At 35.1% G+C, this 27,572-nt stretch overlaps 1 protein-coding gene across 1 annotated transcript in view; it reads left to right on the top strand.

Moving 5' to 3' along the window:
• The window catches only part of LOC134533679 (sodium-coupled monocarboxylate transporter 1-like), a 243,385-nt gene that overhangs the window by 178,256 nt on the left and 37,557 nt on the right, over positions 1–27,572 (top strand). Inside the window, exons 10-11 of the mRNA XM_063371225.1 lie at positions 7,955–8,141; positions 8,627–8,713. Coding sequence (XP_063227295.1) covers positions 7,955–8,141; positions 8,627–8,713 — 274 coding nt within the window. The remainder of the gene's footprint in view (positions 1–7,954; positions 8,142–8,626; positions 8,714–27,572) is intronic.

The following is a 27,572-nucleotide window of genomic DNA, read 5'->3' as shown; positions in this document are numbered from 1 at the left end:
GCTACTATTCTTCCAAACAATAAAAAAAAAGTTCATCAGGTTATCTTCATGAAAACACAGTTTAACTACATAATAATTCTTCACTTTTTTCTTCTTTTCTGTTAGTTGTAATAGAAGGCCATGTTAGGGAGGTTATAGGGAAAAAGAGTGGACAATTCCCACCCCATCACTCACCTAGATCATGAATAATTAACTTTTAAATGTTTTTTTTTCAAACCAATAAAAAAAACTATTTTTATTCAAACTTTTAAACTATAATTACTTTTCCTTCAGAACCTCAAAAGCAAATCAATAATTCTAACTGAACCTGTGATTTACTGCATCCTTATTCCATTTGATCAGTTTGTTTATAACCTTTCTTGTAAAGTATAAAATTTTCCAACATTACTAATACAACAAAATTTTAAATTCTAGTCTCCTTTGAGTTAAAATTAAATTTACTATTTCTTAGCTTGAAATAATTTAAGTTTTCAGAACCATTTCATTGTCTAATCCACAACACTTAACATCAACTCAAAAAAACAAATCATTAAACCAGTAAGATCATCTACCTATCCTAATTGTGAACTAAAATTGTTAATAAACCTTTATACTAAGTTATTATCTTTAAATTCCATTTAAACAAGGTTTAAAAAAACTCCTAATACCTCTGTAAATAAAGAAAATTAATTTTAAAATTAAACTTAAGGTATTAGTTATCTTTGACATTATAACTTAAAAAGTTCTGTAAAGAATGTTTATAACAAAAAAAAATCCAGTTACTGTCTTCCAAAAAAAAAAAAATTACATGGCCTTATTAATCTTCACTTGTGAGCCCATGGCTGCCAGCTTTCTCTTCTGTTGTGTCTTCAGTCTTGGTTCTTGTTTCTGAAATCTTGCATCTTGTCTCTCGAACTCTTGCAATATTGTAAACTGTACTGCTGCTCAGCTCATCTTAAGGGATCTGTAACAGTTTCAAATACATGTTAATTTAAGTTACATAATTCCTGTTATTTGGTCCTAAAAAAATTGTATTATTAGTCCACATTACCCTGAAACAACATTATTATTCATTGTTTATTATTTTAAAAAATTTCTTTACCATAAAACTCTCTCTTTTTCTATTTAGGCCTACTTATTTTCCTTATTCTCAATTAAATTTTTCTTCAAATGTTAATCTTAACTTAAGACCTACCATCTATTTATTATTCATTACCTACATTATTTATGTTACCCTAAAATTTCCATAAGTTTCCAATACTTCCTATCAAAGAAATTCTTATTAAAAAAACTTTCTTATGACTCCTAACTTAACAAAATAAACTTTTACACTAGACTTAACTTATTATTCATTCTTAGTTACTTAATATCTATATGTAAACTTTAGTGCTTACTTAAAAAAACTACCTATTTCTCTCTACCTCTTAATCTCTTTCAATTTTTACAATAATAATGTTACTTTGCATCTTTAAACTTTCTTCTTTTCAATTAAATTAGACATCTCATAACAATAAAAATTCTGCCTATACTCTTCTTAAGGGTGTCCAACCCAACAACAAAATTTCAAATTTCTCAAGTTTCCTTATATTTAAATTATGCAATACAAATAACCTCTGTGGTGCCTGTACCCTTTTAGGCCTAACACCTTCCCTCACATCATCATGACAACTACTATTCCTCGGGGTCTGTCTTCACTGTTCGAAATCAAATTTCTCAAAAAAAATTAAAACCAAATTTATTATTTTAAGAAAACAAAAATTAACATTGAATTTACTATGGAGCATGGAAATCTCAATGTCCCACAGCAGCTAACATGACTAAATCCCATGGAACCTTAGGTTTACCTAACCTGTGCCCAAAAATTTAAGTATACCAGGCTTTACCCTGCACTGGTTTTACAGCATCACACACTATTTAGGGCCCCTGATCTGCCATCAGTCCCAATGAGTTTTCCCACAACCCCTCTCTACAGAAGCGCCTACCGCATTTCTCTCAATTGGCTATCGGTTTTACGGCATTCTTTTGGGATCCGACCATCAAGTTAGGGCTAATCAAACATTAAACCTCCATACTTCCAAACTAATGTAAATCAATTAAATTTTTCTCTCTTTATTTTCTTAAAATCAAAAAAAAAAAAATAAAAATTATTCAAACATGCCAAAGAAACTTCCAAAAAAAATTCATAATCTTATCTTCAAACCATTAAAATTAAAATTAATAGATTACTCTGTTTTCCCCTTAATAACTGTAAACTGTCAACAAATATCATGTCATAAATTGAACTATGTTTACTGACTCTTAATCATAAAATCTCATTCTTCCTAATTAATAAACAACCAATTTCCTTAAAATCTCACTGTATCTCTCACACTCAAACTCCACTGGCTGAATATCTCAATAAAATATGAAAACAATTATCTAAACTCTTAAAGAAACTCCTCCCCAATTATTCAAACTACTTCACATTATTCTATTTCATTACTTAAAACACCTTACTCAAAAAAAAATTATTCAATTAGCTCTCTTCCATTATTATTTGACAGAAAAAAAACTTTTTCCCAAATTGATTTAGTAAAATTCAATTTGACACTTAGGCAAGTACACTAGATCACTTCATCAATGTTTCCCATTTCCCTCCTTCCTAACTGAATCCAATCTTACTTAACCTAGGGAATTTACCTCACAAAATAATCAAAAATTTCACTGTAGTGCCTATCTGCTATAGGCCCACTACACAACAGGGGACTCTAACCCCACCAACAAAATTCATTGAAATGGTACCCTTATCCCATACGGGATAGCCACTTCGGTACTACCATGGGGAACTCCTGCCCCAAACTACTCACAACTCTCAGGGGTTCTCCTGACCCTTAATTCCGTAGTCAGCCCATCTCCTATGGGTCTGCTCTACAATCCCTACTTCCCAGGGACACAACACCTCGCCTTAGGGTCCCTCGCCCTAAAGAAAACATTTATTTTGTCTCTCTGTTCCCTTGGAGTCAATTCCCTTTACACACAAAAACTATCCTTCCCACTTTTCTCAATGCTTATCTATTTTATAGTGTACCTCCATACTAACTGTTTACACGTCCCAAAAATTATTTTTAAAACAGAGGTAGAATTTAACTAACAAAAACATAAACAACTTACAACGAAACACTTCTAGCCTAGACATTACCCTTCTTAAAATAAATTACTTACATACTGAAAGTTCCTCTTCTGCTAAAACATACTTAAATTGAAAGTTATTAAACAATAGTCTATTTTCTTATCGCTAAGTTACCGTACAGCTGATCAAAACAAGGTCACGGCCTGTCCACGTCACCGTATGAGCCCGTGACGTCAGCGAATTCCATCAGGTTCGCCAACCCTCGCTTGTCGGTTCCTCTGTTCTCCGGTAGGTCTCAGCACCTCCCCGTCACGTGTTCACTCTGCCACGTCCACGGACGTGTCGTTCTGAAACAACTCTCAACATTTTTCTTATTAAACACCACATCACTATAAATTCTTTAACTCTCTTTTTAAATAAACTCTCGTTTTCTCTTTAATTCCTTTCTAACGTTTATCTTTTCCCTCGACTGATTTAATTCGTACGTCTCGTCTCCTATGCGCACGACAACAAAACAAACTTCACTTGAAAATAATTCCTATTTACGAAAAACATTATTTTAAATTTTAACTCTCTTAACCTACAATCTTAAAATTAACTTCAATTAAATTAAACCACTTGCATTATCTCTACTAAGCCTTTAAATTGTAATGTATTCTCCTCACGTCATAATCCCCGATATAAATCTACAATAAATTCAACGACTTCAAACCACTTATCACTATAAACTTTATCCTTACAAGTATCCTCAAATACACATCTGTTACGTCAAAAAAAAAATCTCAAAGACTTCCTCCACTTAGATTAAATTCCGTAATCCTCTCCTCAAGTAAACTCTTATTAACCTTCTATCATTTGAAACTAATCTTAATAATAAATATTAAATCTCCCTCTCTCTCTCCAGAAATATAAACTATCCGGCGAACTCCACCATATGTCAAAGGAAAAAAAATAAGAATGAGATAGTCGTAAATAAGAAAAAAACGTAAAAGTAAATCGTCAATAAGACGTAAATAAATCGTAAATAACTCGTAAGCATCAAAACTTACGGGGCTGGGTGGGTGGGGGGGGGGGGGGGTGGTGGAGAAAGTCGTAGCTCTTTACATAGAAACAACTCGCTTGCTGGCTGCATCTACTCTTAACTTCAAAAAATACTTTACTGTACCTAGGATCATAGGTTCGTCATCCTGTACAGGATGTCTGGTGAGAGCTGAACTAAGGAGATTTTGCAAAATAACATAATACTAAATTAAAATGTTTTTATTTTTAAAGTCAAATAAAGTAAAATCAGTCTTGACGAACATTTACACAGCGGGATTAAAATTTACAACAACAATCTCTTCATTACGTCCTTAGCGACTGAACGACCTTACAAGGGAGCAAGAGAGAACTTCACTAAACAATTCCCTAATCCTTACGAATACATCTCAATTTATAATTAAAATTAAAACAAAGATCAAGCAACACTCACATTTTCCGAAAAGCCTTTCTTGATTGATTACTTTAAAAACTAACGTAGGGGCCTCTCCTGCCCTTAAAACCTCGAACGAACATTTCATTCTTAAAAACTCTGACTAGTGACCCCTGACGAGGGCCATAGCCTCCACCCGAGTGCTTGAAGACGATTACATTATGGCCTAACTTAAATTACATTACGACCTAAGTAACTCGTTACCTTTGGGGACCGCCATATCTTCCGCCAGAGTGAGCCCCGAGTCACCACTCACTGGCGCTTAAATTCGCGCGCCCTGCCGCGCCTAGCAATAACAAAACGCTCGTTATTGAAGCCAAATTTACTAAACAACTAACTACAACATCTGGGAAGGCTACCCCCCTCTACCCCGACGTGCAGGCCACACCGCGCGGCTTGTTACGACAGCGCGCCCCAGTAACTGCGGCCCGTGGCTGCGCCCGGCGCGGCCGAACAAACAAACAAAAATCTGCAAGCCTGCAGCGCGCCGCGCCGGCCCCGTGCCCCAATTACATGGTCACGCCACTTGCGCTGACGAGTGAACAGAGCAGCCAGCCCAGAGTCCCGTCAGTAAAGTCCCTAAATTGATTTCAACAACCCTGCAAAATTTCGAACCGCGACAATATGAAGGGTCAGGTAGACTGAAGTGAAAAAAATACCTACGAGTGTCAGGAGACAGTTTAACACTGAGCAAGTTACTAGCAATTCAGTGAATAACAACGGCATCAAGAGCAAACTCAGGACTGTCTTCGTTTGGTTTACTACCAATGAAGTTTATGACTTAGCAACATTCAATGGTATATTATATAAACCTTCCATGGGTAGGTCAACATTTTTATGAGGAGAACCCTGAAAACATATTTCAATCATAAAACTGGCCTGACTGGCAAAGCTCAGCTGCACCCAAAATGTATGTAGGTGTCCAAGTACATCATTAATTTTAACATGGGCTTTTGAAAACAAGACTGTAGGCACCGATTTATTAGCACTGGAAGGGGTGAAAGTGGATAAAGTTGAGGTTACATTCGCTTCTAATACAGTTGATTGTCGGTCTGCAGTGTCTGGGGCAGCATCAGTACTTCTCTCTTCACAAGTTTCATTCTGAAAATGTAAAAGTAAATAATGACACAAACAACAAGTGGCAATATATATCCTTGAGGCAGTACTTCGAGTGATGTAACGTTCTAAGGCAGTTTAAACATTGTCTGCGTTGTATGACTAGAGAGTATCTTTCGGTGGGCTTATCTGGTTGAATATGGAGCACTTAAACGAAGTATGTGGACCGGTGCCTATATTTCCGGAAGGTGTTTCAGTCGTAGCAAGTAAAGTATTAGTATTTTTCTATTTGGTCATAACAGACTAACGAACAAGTGCAAAGGAGGAGAAATATTTCTGTGCCATTGATAACTTTAAGAGGATGTTATCACTACCTCTAAAGAACGATTGTGCTATTCCAGAAATTTAGAGAAATTGACCAATTATGGTAGATCTTGAACAATGGGTTTGATTTCCCTCTGTATTTGAAGTAACACATTCAACCTCTTGCAGACAGTGGGACGTAATAGCAAATCGAATTGACTGGGAAATAAAGTGCTGCTAATGCTGCAACATATTCTGTGACGAAAGTTTACAGATGTCGATGTCATGTGGATGCATCGGTTGACGCAAATAGTGCATCCAGAATAGTTTCAACATAAACAAAAGGTTAAGCGCTTGTTGTCATAACATTCAGAGAGAAATTTCCAGACTGAATTAACATTTATGTGTTTATTCACCAATGACTTATCCAAATGTAGCAGCTCCTCACACACAGATGTTTTATATTACACTAGCATCTCGACGACTGTGAGGCTAGCATTCATTGTCACAAGCGTGGTTAACATGTAAGCCAAAATCACTTTATTCCTAGGGTTTACATTGAAGTGGGGAAACAGTTTTTTCTATAAAACAACGTGGGAATTTCCAGGCGTAACATTCTTTGTTTGCTCCTTTACGTCTTCTACCCTCTTGTCTATACTAAATTACTCCACAGCCGCCATAGAGATATATTTATATTCAATTATTATTACTTTCAATTGAAACGATGTGAGCGGCATAGGTGTTAGGACATACGCCGGACGTTGTGCCCACTGCAGCCACCACAGCGAGATACTCTGCGTCAAAATCCACTTTCGTTGAACGAATGTCACGATCCGTTGCTAGAAATGTCCTTTTTTTATTCGGGGCCCCTATCCAGTGTGTGCAAGGTGCACCGCACGTTTAACCCAGCAATAACGCCAACATGATGTCATGATATATTGCTTTTGTTAGAAAAAACAACTATATATTCAATTAACACTACAGACGATGACGTCACATAGATGACAAAGATAGTGACGAGGCAGCACCTATATGACAATGGCAGCGATGAAATACAACATTCAAAGGCAGCATCGAAACACAAAGGACAAAGGCAGAGAGGAAACACACAAAGGAGTGGTCGTTGATCCTGAAGAAGGACAAAGGACGCCAACATGACACAAAGAAGAGGTCGGTAACAGTCAAGGGCAAAGCAAATTCAATTTTTTTTTTCAAATCTTTTGGCGAAACCAAAATATGAGTTTGTATGCCTGTCCTATTTATACGTTCGTGTTAAGTGCACGAAGGAACAAAAAAATGTTTCAGCATTGCACATAAACATGAAATAAAAACACCAAAAGACCAAGTGTTTCGACTATGGACTGTACACACCTACAAAACGACTTACCACGGCGCCGCAATAACGACTAACTTGTTGCAAGCACTACCAGCAGATGAAAGTGACGCTACCGTAGCTAGTAACATGGAAAAAAATAAATTCCACATACATTTACTAGACACAGTGTCTCGCCAGTCCATTCATGAATGATATTTTTTGATAATTAAAATATTAAAAAAAAACACACAACTAAAATTTTTTTAATGGCAATATTTAATATTTTAATATAGATTTTTAAAAAGTGTTGGTTCCCTAAATTTTAGTTTTACTTTACTTAAAATAAATATTAACAAAAAATAACAATCGGAGCAAAGTTTATGTAGCTGCTAAGAAAAAAAAAGTTGTTTCAATTAAAACTAAATTGATTGTCTTTTATTTATAATATAACTGTTTGATTTTAATTCTACATATTAATAAAAATAATTATGTTTTATAATACACCTAAGATATTTAAACCTTATCTATCATATACCTATTTATTAATTGTTCTCATTGAAAATAGGTTAGTGTTTAAAATTTAAAAAAACTGATTGTTCTTAGAAAACGTATTTCCTATTGGTTAGTTTAAAAACCAAATAAATATTATAATCTTTATATTTGTAAACCATATTTAAGTCTTCATTGTAAACAAAATAATGAACTGTTTATTTATTTGCAGTGCTCTTTCAAGCAACTTTAACTGTTTATCAGCCACAACTTTTGAAGACTTTATTTCTCCATGGATAAAGAATAACAGTTTCTTTGAAAATAAAACTCCTCTTATGTTGAAAAGCATAGTTGTAGTTACAGGGATGATCTGCATTCTTTTGGTGTTCGCAATAGAGAAAACTGCTGGAATTATAATGGTATGGATAATTTTAGTTCGTTTGTTTAAACAATAAATTAGTTATACAATAATTAATGTAGTGTAATTATGCTACTACTAATGTAATGTAATAATATAACTAAACCATCGTTCATTCTACATGATTTACATGCTAATTATTAAAAAAGTTAATTATAAAAAAAATTAAATATTTTCTTGGTTAGAATAATTCCCCAAAAATGACTGTAGATTCAGTCAAAGAACAAATACTTCCTTCAACCAAGAAAATTTTGCAAATTAAATTTCTTAAATTATGAAAATTCATATTTAATGCAAATAAATAGTTTTTAAAATAAATTGAGTGCCAATAAGTCATTTAAATAAAATCTTACAAAATAAAAAATGCAAAAAATCATCGTACCATTAATTCATTGATCGCTTAAATGTAGATTATTAATCACCCAACGAAAACCTAGGTTTCTTAATACATGGTGTCGCCTATTAATTGTTAATTTTTTTCTTTAGATTGCAACGAGTGCCTCTGGAATTACATCAGGTGCCCTTTTAGGCATGTTTCTCCTCGGAATGCTTTTTCCATGGGCGAATGAAAAGGTAAACCATATTTTACGCTAAAAATTAAATAAAAGTATCATTAGGAATGTATTTCGTAATATTTTTAAAGTTTTTAATTTTTACATTTTGAAAATCACAGAATTAATCATAAAATCCCATATAAAACAAAACAAAAAAGAAACAAGCAGGAATGTAGATTTTTTAAAAAAATCAATATCAAATTTAACTTTTTTTTTAATATTTTGAAAGTATTTACGCATGGTAACTCTTATAAAGTAATCAAATAAAATATATTAACTCACACTCCAATACAGTGCGTATGTAAATCTTCGTTTGTGCCTGATACTGCTCGTGCTAACTCTAACAATACTAAGTTGGCTAAACATCGATTTCACTTTCGGCCATTCTGAGACTGTTACCTCATTTAGTCATGCTTAGGTTGAATCTAGACTTTAGTGGCATGTTTCTTCTCTCGTCGTGGGACGCGATGCCACCACAAAATAAATGTTAGGAAATAAAGAAAAAAAATTGTTACAAGTCTTCACAGTTGGCTTCTCGCCTCGACCAGGAGCTCGAAACCAAAGGTTAACAGCAAGATATTAAAAAAATAACTTCAAAAAACATAGGTTTTCTAAACATACAGACACTTAAACAAAGGAATTATTAATGAATGCACGTGTAAGTAAATTTTTGCAGTATCATCAGCAGTATGTATTAACATGTCCTGTGCCTGGAGTCGGAGTGATGAACCAGTGCATAGTGTCAGCTATCTTGACTTGTGAAGTTACGGCTATTACATGAGATAAATTTACATTTACCCTTACAACCAGCCAAAATCCTCTCAAATTTACCTTCGAATTAACCAAATAATTCCAAAATTTGCCAGCGTATGTTTAGTTTTTTTTGGAATAATTTTCCAAAAAATAGAAACAATATAAACAAACAAATTAAAAAATAATTTTTTAAACATAACTTTTGGAAAAAAAGCTATTTTACTAAAACTTTATTAAAATTTACATTAAAAACCACTGCACAAGACCGTGTAATCCTTTATTCAAAACCAGTGATGTCATTAAATTAAAAATGGTGACAGGTTTTCGTCCCCCATAGTGGCATCAGACTGAACCGGAATAATATTGCTAAAAATGTATATATTACGCCGGCATTTTTTTATTTAGCAATTAGTTTTCGTTTACTAGATATCTAAATCACCATATTAGTATGAGAAACGATGGCGTACTGGGACAGTGTAATCATTGACTACGCAATGAAAGCAGGCCCCCAGCAGTCTTTGTCTGCTGGAGGCAGTCATTTTGTTGACATCCGAAACCTTAGTTACACCTTTCGCTCACAGACCACGCCGCCGGTGATGTTCACAACCAGTCATCCTCTGCAGGAGGCCGCCTTCTTGTTGACGTCAGCCATCTTAGTTCTACCTTTCGTTCACAGAGCGTGCCAGCATCGCTCCGAAGGCAGGAGTAGTTTACAAAACCCTTGGCTGCTGGGATTTGATCCTTGGGACGTGAGCACATCGAGATTAGAAAGCAGATACCTTACCAACTAGACCACCAGACCAGTTGAGAATAAATGAAAGAAAATAAGCTTAAATTCCCCCAAAAAATACCACTCCGAGTATGTTTAAAATAAATGCCGCCATACTGCTATGTTTAAATACAGCCCTCAGGGAGCAACATAACCCAACCACCCACGCACAGAGAGCAAAACAAAAACCCGCTCACAGAATCCGACTACCCAGTTGTCGCCAAGAGGGCATCATGTACAGTGCAAACAAAAAAAAAACACCCATATTATAATATTAGCCCAGATAGAAAAACGTAACGAAAAATATGCTTTAGTAATAGGACTTGAGCAGCACTCCAATTTATAAGCATAGAGTAAATTAAAATGCAGATGCAAGGCATACTGTGAAGATAGAAATAATAAGTTAAGTTAAAATGTATAATAAAGTAGAAACTCTATGGTACTATAATCACATCCAAAGACCGCCATTTAATACCTAGTACTGGATCAGAGAGACATAAAATAACATTACTTAAAATACGCCGTAGCAATAGCACGTGATCGGCATGTCAACTAATAAGCAAAATGTAAAATAAAATGTATTATGCATAGTTGAGACTCAAACAAATGCAGTGAAAACACAAAGTGATAGCGGTCGCGCAAAGCACTAAAAGAAAAATTAAAATAAAAAAGGACCCCTACATTACAGCACGTAACATGTAGTAGTGTGAAGCGTTAAGTAATAAGTATATTTTAAAAAAAACGTAGAAAGGCTATAGTATTGTCCCGACCATCTCTGCAGCCACACGGGAAACAGCGAAGGCGGTCTCGCTAGTCCGCGCGGTGACGCCGAATACCCAGAAAATAATGTTTACACTGCTCGCCGGGAAAATCTGTTATGGCACCGGTCCGCACGGCTGTCGCACGATCACCAGGAAAAAAAATTATGTATATTTCCTCAGTGCACACTCATAAAAAACACAATGTAGGTATGCATATACCTATACGTTAGAATTTGGAGACACATAATAATTACGTATATAACTGGATTGCTGCAGTACTAACCATTCAAACAGCGTGAAGCGCATCAAAAGACGCCCAACGATATGTAAAAATAAGAATACATAAAATAAAAATGTAGGGCAGTTATAGTAATAACTTAGTGTTGGAGAAACTCACCGGAATACAAACCGCCCACCCCGGTGGCTTGTAAAGATAAGTTAATAAATAAAAACGCAGAAAATAGACATATTTAAAATAGGATTGCTATAGTAACCCGTTGTACGCCGTGTGGAGTGCAAGCAGCCTACCCGACAGCATGTTACTATAAGAAAATTTATAAAACATATAACAAAGACATATTTAAGCGGGAGAGTTAGAATAACAACTCTTTACGCCGTGTAGCACTCGGAAGACTGCAGACAGCCCACATGTTGACAGGCCAGCGACAAGTGAAAGTTGTTTATAACACTGACCCGCTGCGATCGCCGCGTGCTATACTAACTTCCAGTAGTGTCACGGAATTTGCCTAAGCGTGGAACACAATTAATAATATACAGCCCAGTGATACATGAAGTTAATCAACCGACGAACGCATAAGCACAATATAACTGCGACGAAAAAATACTATGCTTTAATACCATAACACATGTTTAAATAACAATACAAATAGGTACTAATAAACCAATTAAACCATATCATGTAAAACATAAAAAAAAAACAATCAAAATGCTATAGCAGACACACACAAACACCATCATAAACACAATTGAACCAAATGCAGATAAAATAAACAGTTTTAAATCGCCAATCACATATAATAAAAACTCTGCAACGAAAATTCCAATGAAATAATAGAACAGACATCACAAACAACTCGTTTATTGAGACAGCATAATGCAGAGAGTAAAAATCCTTCACATCCCAATATGTAAATACGAATAATAAAACAAACGCTGAAAACAAAAGACCAACACCGCCAGAAAACAACCATATGACATACAAAAATTGTGTTAACGGAATACCCCAAAATTCACAAGCAAAACCATCAACAGCAGGTGACACTATAAAAAAAATACTCTAATAAAACGGCAAACATAATCCCAAAAAAGTTAATTAAAATACCAATTCAGGAACAAATTGAGGAAATAAATAATGTAGACAGATATGGGCCAAAACCCCTATACAACAATAAAAAATAATTTCAGCTAGACGACTTCACTAGGCTAAACACCACCCATAAAAAAATCACAATAGAGCCCTGTCACCCAACTACAGAAAGCTAATAAACCATAACTAATATACAGACACTCAACCATTAGAAAAAAAGAAATATATCTACGAGAATAATATCGTGAAACTACCACACTCCCAAGTCAGCAATATACATCACACCAAATGGAATGGCTCGAGAAATTACAACACAAATAAACATCAATAACCATAAATTTATACATCACCAAAATATGCTATATAACAGGAATGAACAACCATAACACCAAATCCATGAACAACGCAGGGAAAGATCCAAAACTAAGACCTGTCGACTGAGAGACCAGCATCCCTCCCACCCCACAGCTCGGCACCCAACTGAAGGATCAAGCTATGTCTCTACAAGAAACAACGAAGCTCTCATGCGACACGAAAATAGAGGACTGTTGCGGTCCGAAACAAGCTGTATTTTATGTCGTAAACCTTGTCAAACGAAGACAGAAATTAAATAAATAAAAAAATGCTAGCGTAACAAACTAAAGCGCAGATAATTCCTCGCGAATGAATAAACGAACGGCACAACACCAGAGACGAAACCTGATACTTCTTTATTAAAAAAAATAAAAAAAAACACATACGACTCTTTACTGCTAGCCCAGCTAATAAACATGCATTAATAAGAAAAATATGTTATAGTAATGTGTGTAGGTATAATGTACTATACTCATTAAATACGATAAATTAAAAGTATATTGGTATAAAGCGATATAGGCACAAGACGTTATTCATTAAAAATAAAAAAGTTTTAGTTAAATGCATGCTTATATCCATTAGATAATATTATATAATTAAATAAATGCAAGTAAAACGTGTTAAACGCATACCACATTAATCTAAATATATGCAGTTTTATTCTCTTAAAGTCATTAAAAAAGATACTTTGTAGGAATATAAACATAATTTGTTACTAAATAAAACGGTCTGTGTAATACATATGCTAATAGGTAGCTCGTCAGCTCTGACATATTTGTCCTTATTACAGTGTGGGTAAAACTTGCTCCATATAAGAAATACGAATGTAAGTTTCCGGCTGTAAAGATAGCATGTTCTTCTAATAACTAAATAAAATAAACTATGTATTATTGTAAGTAGAAATACAGCAAGTTGAAACCTATCCATATACAGGTAACCTTTTTGAAAAAGTCATACAATCGTTATTAAATAATCATACTAAGATTTACTATTTATTTAAAAAATAAATGTTCATGCTATCTATACTTATCTTTCTCTGATTTCATTACCATTGCGTGTGTGTTTGGTGTTCTAAATAAGGAGTGTTGACCCCCATAAATGAATATTTTATGAGTCTTTCATGTTGGACAGTAAGAATGCTTATAAGATTATTGTTAACTATCCTTTGTATATGTAAGGCTAGATAAAAAAAAACATATATTTATATTAAAATATTTATAATCAGAGCTATGTATACTAACTGTAGTCTACATACTAGTAGATAATAATTAAGGATATACCGAATTATATAAAAATTATCAGTTAAATAGAACCTATATAGATAAGTACTAAACCACATCCAATAAGTATAGGTATCACTGTAGTTCCAAGGCGTTAATAACAATACTTAAAATAAAATGTTACTGGTACAGTTTTAAGTTAGAATTTTTATCTTTGTGTTCTACAGCTATGCATCCATTAAGCATAGTAAACATTAAAATTCCATTCCGTCGAAACCTGAATAGAACACACCAGTAATGTTTGTGAAAGAATACACAAGGAGATTCACGTAGCCAAAATCGTTTACAGAATAACAGATATAGCAATTCCATGCCTCAAACACCGCATCGCTTCGACGATGGTCCTGAACACAAACGTTTTTCAGCCTCCCAGAGACAGCCACAGTCGCTTCGGCGGAACTTGTGAGGTCACCAGTATTTTTCAACTGCCGGAGGGGCACACGGAAATAAGTATTGTTAGTACATACACGCAGCGTCCTCCGAACACAAACTTCCAGCTGTAATGCTGGATAAAATAATAAATTAAAATATACAAAAATTAAGCATGCCTCGCAAACTATCAGCTAAACCACCTATGCCTTTAAACCATATATCGTGAACAACGAAGCCCGACCGTGAAATTAAAGTGACAAGGAGTAAAGAAGAAAAATATAAAAATATATTTACATGAAAGTAAACATGTATACAAGTACATGTGGCGTACAAATACTCTTTTCCCACCAGACCTAAAACCATGTACTACCTACTAGCGCTAATCCTTTATTGTCAAAAAACATAAAATAATCAATTATGGCTGTATAATATATATTTACAATAAAATAAAATAAATAAGTATAGTGTCAGGAGAATACTAAAAACTAAGTAGTGACATGTGAAGTAACTGATGCGTTTACAAAAAAACTGCATATGTATTATTATAAAAATGTTCTTGAATATTACCCCACATTGACATATGCATATATTCGCTAATATAACCATAATATCGTTATCAGTAATAGAAAAACATATATAACAAGTACCATCGACAACCCGAAAAAACCAAACAACATCTAGAGACATATAGAAATACGAAACCAATATCGAAACGACTACAAGATGCACAACCCAGGACGCAAACCCAGACACTTTATAAACCCACAGAGATAGCCCGGAGAAATTACATCCCATATACAACCATATAACATTCCAGATGCTGTAATAGAAAGACACGACTATGCCAATGATAATAGATTACACAGATGTAACCGCCATAACTGAAAGTATATATATAAAATAAACAATACATTAATACCACCGTAAATAAAATGCACCCCAAAAACTAATAACAGTAGCAAACATTAATGTATGCAACCTGACCTGACTAAAAGAACAACTCGTAAACTGGAATTACGAATAAATTAACCCTGAAAAATAAATTAACACGTAGTTTTGTAGATAATCAAAACAAATATCTAGGGATAGGAAAAATTCGCGGGTTCATTTCGCGACAGGCTAAAATACAAATAGTTACACCTCAGTGCTGCCTCTGCTATTGGCTATCAACTCACGTGGATGACTCTGGGCCAATTAGAAACGCCCGAACAAAGCTTTATCGAATCACAGGCTGCTACGTTGGGACGTCTCACAAGACGGCAGCCAATGGGTGGGTGGAATTTGACCGAGTGTACGTAGAACTATGTAGTTCATCGTGCAGGTCATTGAACCCGCGAATTTTTCCTATCCCTACAAATATCTATAATATTGTCAGATGATTTTAACACATCATAAAAATAACAAGAATATAATCGTAAATTCATCAACACCTCAAAAAATTATGAGAAACACAAGACAGGGGAGTGAACTAGAAAAGCAATTTAAAAAGTCCAAACGGAACACAAATGTGGATAAATATCGAATTATGCACATGAGATTACAAGTAGTATTCATTTATATTTATATAATTACAAACGATATATTACATTACCTAGCGTAAGGAAAATGCTTTTAGAAAGACCAGACATCGCTTCCCTCACAAAAATGTTCGATGGTAATAATTGTCACAATACCTAATAACATACAGGTGAAATAGAAACAGTTAACGGGACCAACTATAAAAAGACAACCACTTGATAAAGACATGTAAAAGTTAAAGGAATAAGCTAAATGAATAAAATGAAGCCATATACCCTAGATTTACCTTTGCGACCAAACACGTTTACTATTCCAAATGTCACATCCCCAATAAATTAAATTCATCATCTAAAAGAATAGAAAAAGTTATTTGTTCACTTAAACGATACATTAATTTATGTATTTTCGCTGACAATTTGAGAAAAATGGATAAGTTAAGGTAATTTGATGTTTGGTTTAGTTTGTTTTTTAATGTGCTATGTTGTAACAAGAAACGATAAATACGGAATTATATATACTTAGACTAGCTGCCCGAAAGGCTTCACACGGCTTTACTAATGGAAAAAAATTAAGCCACATCTCCCATTTACAGTAATGGTAAATAAAAAAAAATTCAGTGAAAATTTATTACAATGCTGTATAATGTACCGGAGAGAAAATGAATATCACCGATTGTTTCCCGACTCGTGCACGCAACGTACAACTGATGTACCAGTACTTCGCTACGGCAGTCTACAGGCAGATCACTCTTGCGCCGCTCATTATACATGCCCCTCCTTGTGGGTACGCCACTGCCGTGCGATGCCCGTTGCCATGGAGACGCAGAAGGCATGAACAATGTAAAATCCTGTTCTCATGCAGACAAAGTACCCACTTTTGCCTGGTTTTAACCACCCATGGGATCTAATTTTCGGAAAATGTCATCCTGCGTAACCATCCGTGTGCCAACCATTAAAGGCTTTGTCCTGTTAGTTGACATGTTACAATTACAAATAAATATATAAATAAAAAAAATAAGGAACATTACTGTGAAGTTTCAAGTCTGTTAAATATATATACTTGAAAAAAAGGGTAATTTTTGATATTTAAAGTACCCGCAAAATTACAACTGTGATGAGGACTGCACTAACAATGAAATAGTCGTTGCCATAGAGACGAATGAAGCATCAACAAAGCAACAGCCGTTGCCATGGTGATTTCCTACCAAAAACTGGAAATTTTGATGTAATACGCCCCTGAAACTCCCCTTGGAATCGGATTTCCGCATAATCCGTTCTTAGTGAGCGTCTACATCAGTAGTATATAATAGGGGCGCCGGGGACATGGCGCTGGCGCGTGGAGCCGGAGCCGGTGTCCACCATCTTGGATTGTGTCGTCACGGCGGGCATCTTGGATGAGCGTAACGGGACACAGCGTAACGGGACAAGTAGTACCTTGAAATTTGACTCTCAAAATTCACCAAAATTGGGCAAAATTTGCCCAAAATTCCTCAAAAATCGGCAAAATTTCAATTTCTTAGGAAAAAAATTCCGCCAAAAAATCTCAAAAAATTCCACAATTCAAAAATTAGGATTTCGAAAATCCTCAAAAGTCGTTTTGCCTTAGAAAGAACCCAAATTACTTAAAGAGGCTTAAGCATCCATGTCTACAGCCTCTGATAAGCCTCTGACGTCATCATGGAATATGTAATTTTGAATAAAAACGTCACCGTTGCAATTATCGTTATGGTCACCATCTTTAAATTTGGACGCCATCTTGAAAATCTTTAATTATTATCCGATTTTAATGGAAAAAATTCCAAAATTCATCAAAAAATTAACTTATTCGAATTCTGATTGATTATATCGATTACCGTCCTCGGTTCGAACCCGGTGAGTGCAAAAAAAACTTAAAATGGCGACAAGCTCCTTCCTCAATGGTGGATGCAGGCAGACTGACCCCCACCACTTTTACCAATGCACATATACCATCAGGTAGTATGACGTCATGTCCACCATCTTGTCTTCGTTGCTGGAGACCACCATCTTGTTTTCGTCAGCGAGAGTGCGCTGACACCATGTTAGTTTAGTTCTTATCCGCTAGAGTGCAGTAATCATTTATTACTGACACCCGCCATCTTGAAATTTGTCCGCCATCTTGAAAATCCGTAATTATTTTGCTAGAATTTCGGGAAAAGATCCAAAATTCATTTAATAAATCACTCATTAATTTACATATTGATTCGATCGATTCCCATCCTCGGTTGGATACCCGATCGATGCAATAATGTTTAAATTTATGAAAAAATAATAATTTCAATAAACCATGTTAAACTTTCGTAAAGAGACTTTAAATCCTCTACTACCATCATCCTATCAGATGTCAAGACTACCATATTGGAAATTCGTAATTTTAATGCTAGAGATTCGGGAAAAAAATCCAAAATTCATTAAATTAATCACTCATTAATTTACATATTGATTCGATCGATTCCCGTCCTCGTTTCGATCCCGGGTCGATACAAAACAACTTTACTTTAAAAAAATACTAAAAAAGTGTTAGGTTTGATAAAATAAAAACACCACAAGTTCTTTTAAAAAAATTTTATTAAATAAATTCAATACACTACTACAAGTACATAAAAAACACTGACAAATTACCAAAGCCTTTTGGATTCCTCGATTCAAACAGTCTTCTTATTGTACGGACTAAGCCTTTTACATGACTTTAAATGTCTATCCGATCCATTCATCACCGCAGCCAGAGACGGACTGAAGTTCATAGCACCTATATATAGTCTCAGTAGCCGATACAACACATGAGTCAAATCAATAACCATGTTCATTATACGTCTCGGAGCATTTTTTATAATGACGATGTAAGCTATCGAGACGTGAAATTAGTTTATTGCACTTATTGCACTGAAATTGTATTCTTTGAACATTATAAGAACAACCGCTTCTTTCATGTCTGCGAGCATTTGAGGTGATAGTAAATGATGCACCACAGTATTTGCACTGATGCGAAGTACGCTCTTCATTAATTGAAGTATTCAATGCTGATGAAACTTGAGCTGATGGTGGAACAGCACATATCGAAGTCTCCTCCAGTGTTGTCAGAGGCGTTGCCAACGGGATCTGCTCCAACATCGTCGGCGCCGACGTCATGGTTCCCGTAGTCGATGGTACATCCTCCATCAAGTTCAGCGTTTTAGATGGTAAAGATGCCATCGAAGTCTCAAGAACAAGCAATTACACGTCTTATGCACCAGAAGAAACAAACTAGGTGATCCGTACACCGTCGACGGCAGTAACAAACTGAGCGTCCTGCTGTCTAGGACTCGTTTATATACATTAACCGGTTTGAATAATACGCTAGTCAAATCAAGAACATTTTACTAAAATACTAGAGTCAAAACAACATTAAAAAATAGAAGCACCATCAAAAAAAAGGAAGCATGAAGACGATGAAGACACTTCGACCTCATCGATAGCGAATTCATACGGTAATCTGGGTAAAGAGGATGTCTTCTACAGTGATTGTTACAGTGACTCTGAGGCTGTTGACAAAGACATAGACTATGATGAAGCACCTAAAGCTGTCAAGATCGAAGAATGTGGCGGTGTCCTGAGACCGAAACGGTGGAAACGGCGTGATATATTAAATAAATCTGATCAAGCTTGTGATGATCACCGTCTCAAACATGAAAGTTACCCTGAGGTTGGTGGTAAAACGGAAGACACTAGAGATCATAATATTTATTATAAAGGTGCAAGGAAGATGGTGGTAGAAGAGAATGATTACACATCATGGAAAGATCCTAACATATTGGTTGACCGGCTAAGACTTCTACATGGCTCGCTTTGTGCAGGAAACTATTCATGCATCAAAGAAATATCCTTCATACTCAAGGAACTGAGGAATGCTGGCTACATACAATAATGGCTTGTTTTACTTGTATTTGTGTAATGTTGAGAAGTAATTAAATATTGAAAGTAAAAATTTAATGTTTTTATTTCTTGTATTCTGATTTCCAACTAAGCCTGTGTGTTTCCGCTACTGTATGTGTGATCATTCCGTTTCCTGTGTGTACTGTGTGTATACGTTTCGTTTCCTGTGTGTGTACGTTCCGTTTCCTGTGTGTACTGTGTGTATGTTCCGTTTCCTGTGTGTACTGTGTGTACGTTCCGTTTCCTGTGTGTACTGTGTGTACGTTTCGTTTCCTGTGTGTACTGTGTGTACGTTCCTTTTCCTGTGTGTACTGTGTGTACGTTCCGTTTCCTGTGTGTACTGTGTGTACGTTCCTTTTTCTGTGTGTACTGTGTGTACGTTCTGTTTCCTGTGTGTACTGTGTGTACATTCCGTTTCCTGTGTGTACTGTGTGTACGTTCCGTTTCCTGTGTGTACTGTGTGTACGTTCCGTTTCCTGTGTGTACTGTGTGTACGTTCAGTTTCCTGTGTGTACTGTGTGTACGTTCCGTTTTCTGTGTGTACTGTGTGTACGTTCTGTTTCCTATGTGTACTGTGTGTACGTTCCGTTTCCTGTGTGTACTGTGTGTACGTTCAGTTTCCTGTGTGTACTGTGTGTACGTTCCGTTTCCTGTGTGTACTGTGTAATCATTACATTTATTGCGTGTAAATTGCATGTATTGCGCGTACATTCCGTACATTGCGTGTTGGAGCCGAGTAGACTTTTATCCTTGTAGCTAATGGTCAATTGAAGCATAGGAGCAAAATGTAGATGGATCTGATGACGTGAATTGTAGCTCTTGGAGCCTGGCGTATATTGGAGAGATCGAATTTCTTTTTCGATTAAATGATTCTCTTTTTTAATTTGTAGATTTGACTCTAGTATTATTGTACATGGTTCTTGATTTGACTAGCGTATTATTCCATACGGTGCATGTATATAAGCGAGTCCTAGACAGCAGGACGCTCAGTTTGTTACTGACGTCGGCGGTGTAAGGATCACCTAGTTTGTTTCTTCTGGTGCATGAGTCGTGTCAATTAGCTGTTCTTGAGACCTCGATGACATCTTTACCGTCTTTAACGTCGAACTCGATGGAGGTTGTACCTTCGACTACGGGAACCTTGACGATAGCTACGATGGAGAAGGTGCAGATCCCGTTGGCAACGACGACGTCAACACTGGAGGAGATTTCAACAGACGTGATACCACCAAAAGAAGAGACTTTAATGCCGGTAGTGCTGGCTGTACAGGAACCCTCGACGAACGCTGTTTCGCCCTCGATGGAGACTTCAATGGATGGCGAATCGTCAACAACTAACGAACATCGATGTCGTTACTGTGACAAGATTTTCTCAAACGTCAGTAATGCTCGTCGACACGAGAAGAGAGAATGTTCCAAGAACCCTTATCGTAAAATGTTTGGTTGTATAAGGTGTCGCAAGCAATTTACAAGAAATGTTAATTTGAAGCATCACTTGGAGACATGTAAAGGTCCTGCAGTGCGGCAGAAAGTAATGGTTTCTATACAACAACGATGCATTGATGTGCATAAGAGTATGCCTGGAAATGGTACAGTTGCAGTAACAGCGACATCTGGTTCGGGTTTGTCTTCAACTAGGCATCCTTGTTTCTACTGCGACATGTCGTTTGCATATGCACATGATGTACGGAGACATGAGAGGAGTAAATGTACGAAGAATTCTTCTCGCATGAAGTTTCGCTGTGACGAGTGTCATAAATGGTTTACTCGAATTGATAATTTGCGTCGACATGCGATAAACTGTAAAGGTGAATTCCGTGCGCCTACTGCAGAACTACCTGCAGCAATTACGACTCCTGAGTTTAGATTGGTGACTCGTGAGCGTACAAGTAAAAAAACCGATGTGCAACAACCGATTACTGTGGCATCTGAACATGAAAATAAACCTAAGACTGTGATCGGAGCATTAAAAGTGAACGATAATGGCTTCTACTTGGCGCAGTCTGCATTTCGTGGAACATTGAAAGACTACTATTATCCAAGTACGTTAAGTGAGTCGAAGGACATTTGTAATTTTCTTGATGATATCAAACAGGACATAATCAATCAGCTTACTGATGACGTAGCAACAAACGGACCTTTGAAATATAACTTGTGGTTGGACTGTATATATGGAAAGCCTTATCCATTCGATGACAAAGTGAAGAAGTGTGCATTCAAGACATCGGCTGCAGTAATTTACAGTTCTAACGATGTCAAGCAAACTGTTAAACAAGGTATCCAGAAACTCTGTCAAGAAGAGGAGGACTATGTCTGTAAAGGATCTGGTTGGACTCTGTCTTGTATAAACCGATTGGAGCTAAGAATTAGTCATTTCACGCCAATGCGGACCTAAATGTTTGTAAGATTGCTAACCTTCGCAGGTGATCCTGTAGTATGACAGAAATTGTGTAATAAATATTATGTTTGTAAAAGAACTTGCGGTGTTTTTATTTTCTCAAACCTGTAATTTTTTAGGTATTTTTACATAAAAATTAAGATTATTTGTATCGTTAAGGTATCGAACCGAGTCTCTAATCAATATGTAAATTAATGAGTGATTTATTTAATGAATTTTGGAACTTTTCCCGAATTTCTAGCTAAATAATTACGGATTTTCAAGATGGCGGCCGAATTTCAAGATGGCGAGTGTCACAGCAATAATTGATTATTGCACTCTAGCGGATAAGAATTAAACTAACATGTCATCAGCGCACTCTAGCCGACGATACAATGATGATGGCTTCCAGCATCGAAGACAAGATGGCGGACATGACGCCATACTAGGTGAAATAAGTGGTGGGAGTCAGTATGCCAGCACCCACCACAGGGGAAGGATCGGTCGTCATTTTTATTTTTTTGCACTCGTCGGGTTCGAACCGAGGACTCCGAGCTCCGTGTCGTAAATGTATGTTTTTTAAATATTTTTCATTAAATTTTTATTAAGAGAATTTTTTAATAAATTTTAAATTTTTTTTCATTAAAATCGGATAGTAAATAAAAAAGTTAAAGATGGCGACCGTAACAGAAAATGCAACGGTGACGTCATCATCCAATATGACATATTCCATGATGACGTGAGGCTTATCGGAGGCTGTCGACATGGATGCTTAAGCCTACATATGGACATTTCTAGCCGCCGGGATATTTAAGGACTAAAAACGAGAAATTTTCCCTCGAAACAGGAATTTTTCCCTCGAAAAGAGAAATATTTAATTTGTGGAATTTTTTAAAAATTTTTGGCGGAATTTTTTTCCACAGAAATGGAAATTTTGAGGAATTTTGGGCAAATTTTGCCCAATTTTGGCGGATTTTGGCGATTTTTGAGGATCAAATTTAAGGTCAAGGTCAAAGGTCAAGGTCACATCCATCCAAGATGGCCGCCGTGACGTCACAATCCAATATGGCGGACACCGGCTCCGGCTCCACGCGCCAGCGCCAGTGCCAGCTCCGTCATTCCTATACTACTTACATCACAAAATGAGTAACTATGCTAAATTTCAAGTCAATCGGGTGTATAGTTTTAGAGATCTCGTGATGAGTGAGTCAGTGAGTGGTATTTCGCTTATATATATTTACTAGCTGACCCGGCGAACTTCGTACCGCCTTAGCGTAGCAATGATGCACTACTTTATTTTGTATAGCTGACCTATCTTAGGTATGAGTACCTATTCAATTTGAACTGGAATCTATAATATCCTCCATATAAAAATGAATCCATAATTCCCTGGTATCACTATAACTGAAAAGGACCTTAATAATTTAATTAAATAAAAAACAAAATATATATTGTCAAAATAGTGTTTATTCCATAGGATTCAATAATTCCACTAATGTTTTTACAAATTGCTATTGAACAACTTGGCATTTTTAAGTAAACAATGAGCTCAATACCACGCGCGCTCTATAAATCAACTAATAGTCTCTGTACCCCTCACTGCTTCTCTCTACTCTAATGCTTTTTGATAAACTATATTTTTAGTTTTATATTCTGACGCGTAAATAAATAATGTTGATGGTTTTCCGACACGGGAACAGCCGACATATAATTGGCCATGTGAAAAACATGGATTTTCTAGGTTGATGCCACATACACTTAGCGACTGCCCTTGCGATTTATTTATTGACATTGCAAATGCAAGCCGCACTGGAAACTGTAAACGCTTAAAGCTGAATGTCATAAGGTTACTTTAAAAATATTTATATTGTATAAAGTGTTGGGTTAGTTTGGAATTAATTTTATATATGGTGGTTCAGTATTCTTAAATTTTCTAATTTTCCGTTAAATTTTTTCTTTCATAAGAACCTTCTCGTGACAATAACAAACACAACAAAAAAGAATTTGTGAAATCGGTTCAGTCATTTACGCGTGATGGCGTGACCAAGGGAAATAGGAATTCATTATTCTTAAATTTTCTAATTTTCCGCACAATTTTCTTAATTTTTTTCTTTCAAAGAACCTTCTCCTGACCATAGCAAACACAACAAAAAAAAAATTAGTGAAATCGGTCCAGCCGTTCACGCGTGATGCCGTGACGGGTTTCATTTATATATATATATATATATATATATATATATATATATACACATATATAGATAGATTGATTGATACAAGTCCTTGTCAGAATTGTAACTAGAGAGAAAAATTATTGGTGGTCCGAAAAATGAAAATTATTAAAAATAATAAAAATTATTTTAGTAAAAGAAAAACACAAATTAAACACAGAGAGAGAGGAAAAAAACAATAGTTTAGGTTTGCGATTTAAAGTGATAAAAAGTATTTAAATACTAATTGAACTCTTATGAGGGTACTGATTGCTTCGTTGTTAATATCACACGGGTGTTTTTTACTTGTATGGGAAAAATAATAATGATAAGGCATCTAGTGCGTGGCAACAATGTTAATAGGCAATATAAAATAAACTTATAGTGCCTGCGGCATTGTCAACACACACTTCGTACGTGTACTGCATATTGTATCTAACTCCCTCCAACGCATTTGATTCTGAATTGGACTTTTAGTAAGGATCCCTAATGTTTTTGATAATATAATATAGCCTATAGCCTTCCTCGATAAATGTACTATCCAACACTGAAAGAATTTTTCAAATCGGACCAGTGGTTCCTGAGATTAGCGCGTTCAAACAAACAAACAAATAAACAAACAAACTCTTCCGTTTTAAAATATTAGTATAGATACCAACCATACAAATGTAACAATTTAGATACGAAACATAGGACAAAAAACTCATGTATGTAGTATATCTAGGACCATACCACCATGATCAAATATGTCACCAGTAGTTCCCTGTACATATAATGAAGTAATAATAAATATCCAATGGTTACAAAAAGATAAAAACAGAAATATTTAAAAAATATAGACTGGAAAACGATTTAGGTTTTTCAGAAGCATAGATTAATAAATGTACAGTTAATATTATTTATTTGTATTTTATTTAAAAAACCTTGGGGTGCATGGTGTCAATTGTTATAATTATTTTAATGACAGATATGAGTAGAAGGATTATCATTTTGATAATATCTTAAAAAGCACCCCACGCTTTTTTAAAATAAAATAAATTTTTATTTTACACTAATTTAAATTTAAATTTATTAAAGTTTATTTTCTAGTTTTTAGTTGTATTTTCTATAAAAGCGGGTTTTTAAGTTTTTTTAAACTCTTATTTATTTTTTACATTTTATTTTTGTTTATTTATAAAAAATGCGTTTTTTTTTAAATTTTTTAAACTGTTATTTGTTCTAATCTACTATTATTCTGTGATAACTATAAGTAACTGTAAGTATTTTACAAATTATTAATGTGTACAGCTGTATTTTTAGTCAAATCTCGATTTTAGAAGCCATTCTAAAATGTTAACGTTATAATTATATACAGTGAGACTTAATTGTATAAGGTTATTGACAAACAAGTGATATCGACCAGTCTTACATACTGCACGAAATTAATGCTGTGAAGCAGGAAAGGATGGGAGTTACGGATTAATTATTACGTGAAGCGTTCCACATTTACGTAACAGGAATTTTGGGAAGGATAAGGATTGCGAAAAGATGAGGAAAGGACCTGCTCAATAAGAGTGTATACAATATGTGAGAAAAATTCGGATAGACCGGACTGGGATTCGAACCTAGAGCCTTCCGATGACATGTCGGCTACCATCGGGCGCTCGGTGTACGATAAATATGATACAATGCGCCCCACGCTTTTTTCACAATAATACTAGATTTTTCATTTATTATTGTTTTAAGCATATTTTAAAAATTATTTCCTCAATTTCTTCCAGGCAAAAATCCTTAAACTGTAAGTTTTGCTCTCTATCCAAATATGTTTTTGATATATAATCTATCAAACTTATCCATATTTTCCGTGTTTGATGTCTTTCATTTAATGAGTTACTGACCTTGGCATAGTTTGGAGTATTTGTAACTGCTTGGTGTAGATTTGCATGTTGGTGTTCGAGTGGAATTTCAAAAATCTGCCCATCAGGTGTAGCTATTGAGGTAATGCATATGATGTTTGATTTCCCATCTTCTGTTGGTTTCACAGCAAAATTAAACTTCAATTGTTTAATGTTTCGTGAAATATTTGCATAAAACGTTGTTTTATAATAATATTTCATTCTTGGTTAATTGGTAAAATGAAACAATGACGTAATTGTGTTTATCTATTTAACGAAAGAAACAACATTTAAAACCCTTATTTCAATTTTTTTTCTTCATATTTTTACAAATATAGATTATATTCTCTTCAAGAAAATTGTTCACAATAATCATAACCCACTCTCACTTTTCATTTAATTAAATGTCACAATATTTAGTAGGATTTGTTTATATCGCGCCAAAGACAAACTGAAAGAAAACAGTTCGCACATAAGCGAAATTTTCTTTACAAATACGTCTTTTCTTCATTTTACCAATTATATAAATTGACAAAAAATTATTTTGCAAATTGATTATTGGAATAATCTTATCAAATTAGTGTATTGTCATCGGTCCTCGATAAATCTACAAAGTTTGAATGAAATCTGGCCTTTTAAAGTGGGTCAAAATCGCACCCAAAGGAGTCGGTTACAAGCATACAAACAAACATACAGGTGAAGCTAATATAAATGGTGTAAAAAACAAACTAAATTACCAATAATATGGAATCACTTAAAAAAGAAAACAAAGTAGAGACATTACAAACACAGAAAGGTGAAAAAACGCAAGTAGATAAGTAAAGATGAAGCTGTAAAGGCTATTTCCCTCGCGGATTCAGGATTCAATACATTGCAGTAGCACACATTGTCCAACATATGTATCGAAACAAATAGAAAACATTGACATAGGGTTAGCTCGAAACACACATACTACTTCCAGGATGTTTCCACCATCATTTTTGGAACGTTTATACTTATTTTACATTTTAGATTTGCATTGATTAACAACGGGAACTAAATATATATATATATATATATATATATATATATATATATATATATATATATATACAGCAGCACCGATAGTAGCTAAACACAACAATAATAATATAATTTTCTCCATCACGTCCACAGACCCAGACGTAAAATAAATCCGTTAAATAAAAACGGAGCCGGCCACCGCAGCCTACAATGTATTTATGTAAGTAATTGCACTAGCCAACTTAACACTCATATTCCAAAAAAATATTAGTTAATTTCACTGAGATACATTGAGACACGAATATAATGAAAGATATATAGATAAGTAATATACAAGACACAAAAAAAGTCCCAA

The sequence above is a fragment of the Bacillus rossius genome, chromosome 7 (assembly GCF_032445375.1).
Source record: "Bacillus rossius redtenbacheri isolate Brsri chromosome 7, Brsri_v3, whole genome shotgun sequence".
Lineage (NCBI taxonomy): Eukaryota > Metazoa > Arthropoda > Insecta > Phasmatodea > Bacillidae > Bacillus > Bacillus rossius.
Note: the sequence above shows the minus strand (reverse complement) of the source record. Positions and strands in the feature narration are given on the sequence as shown.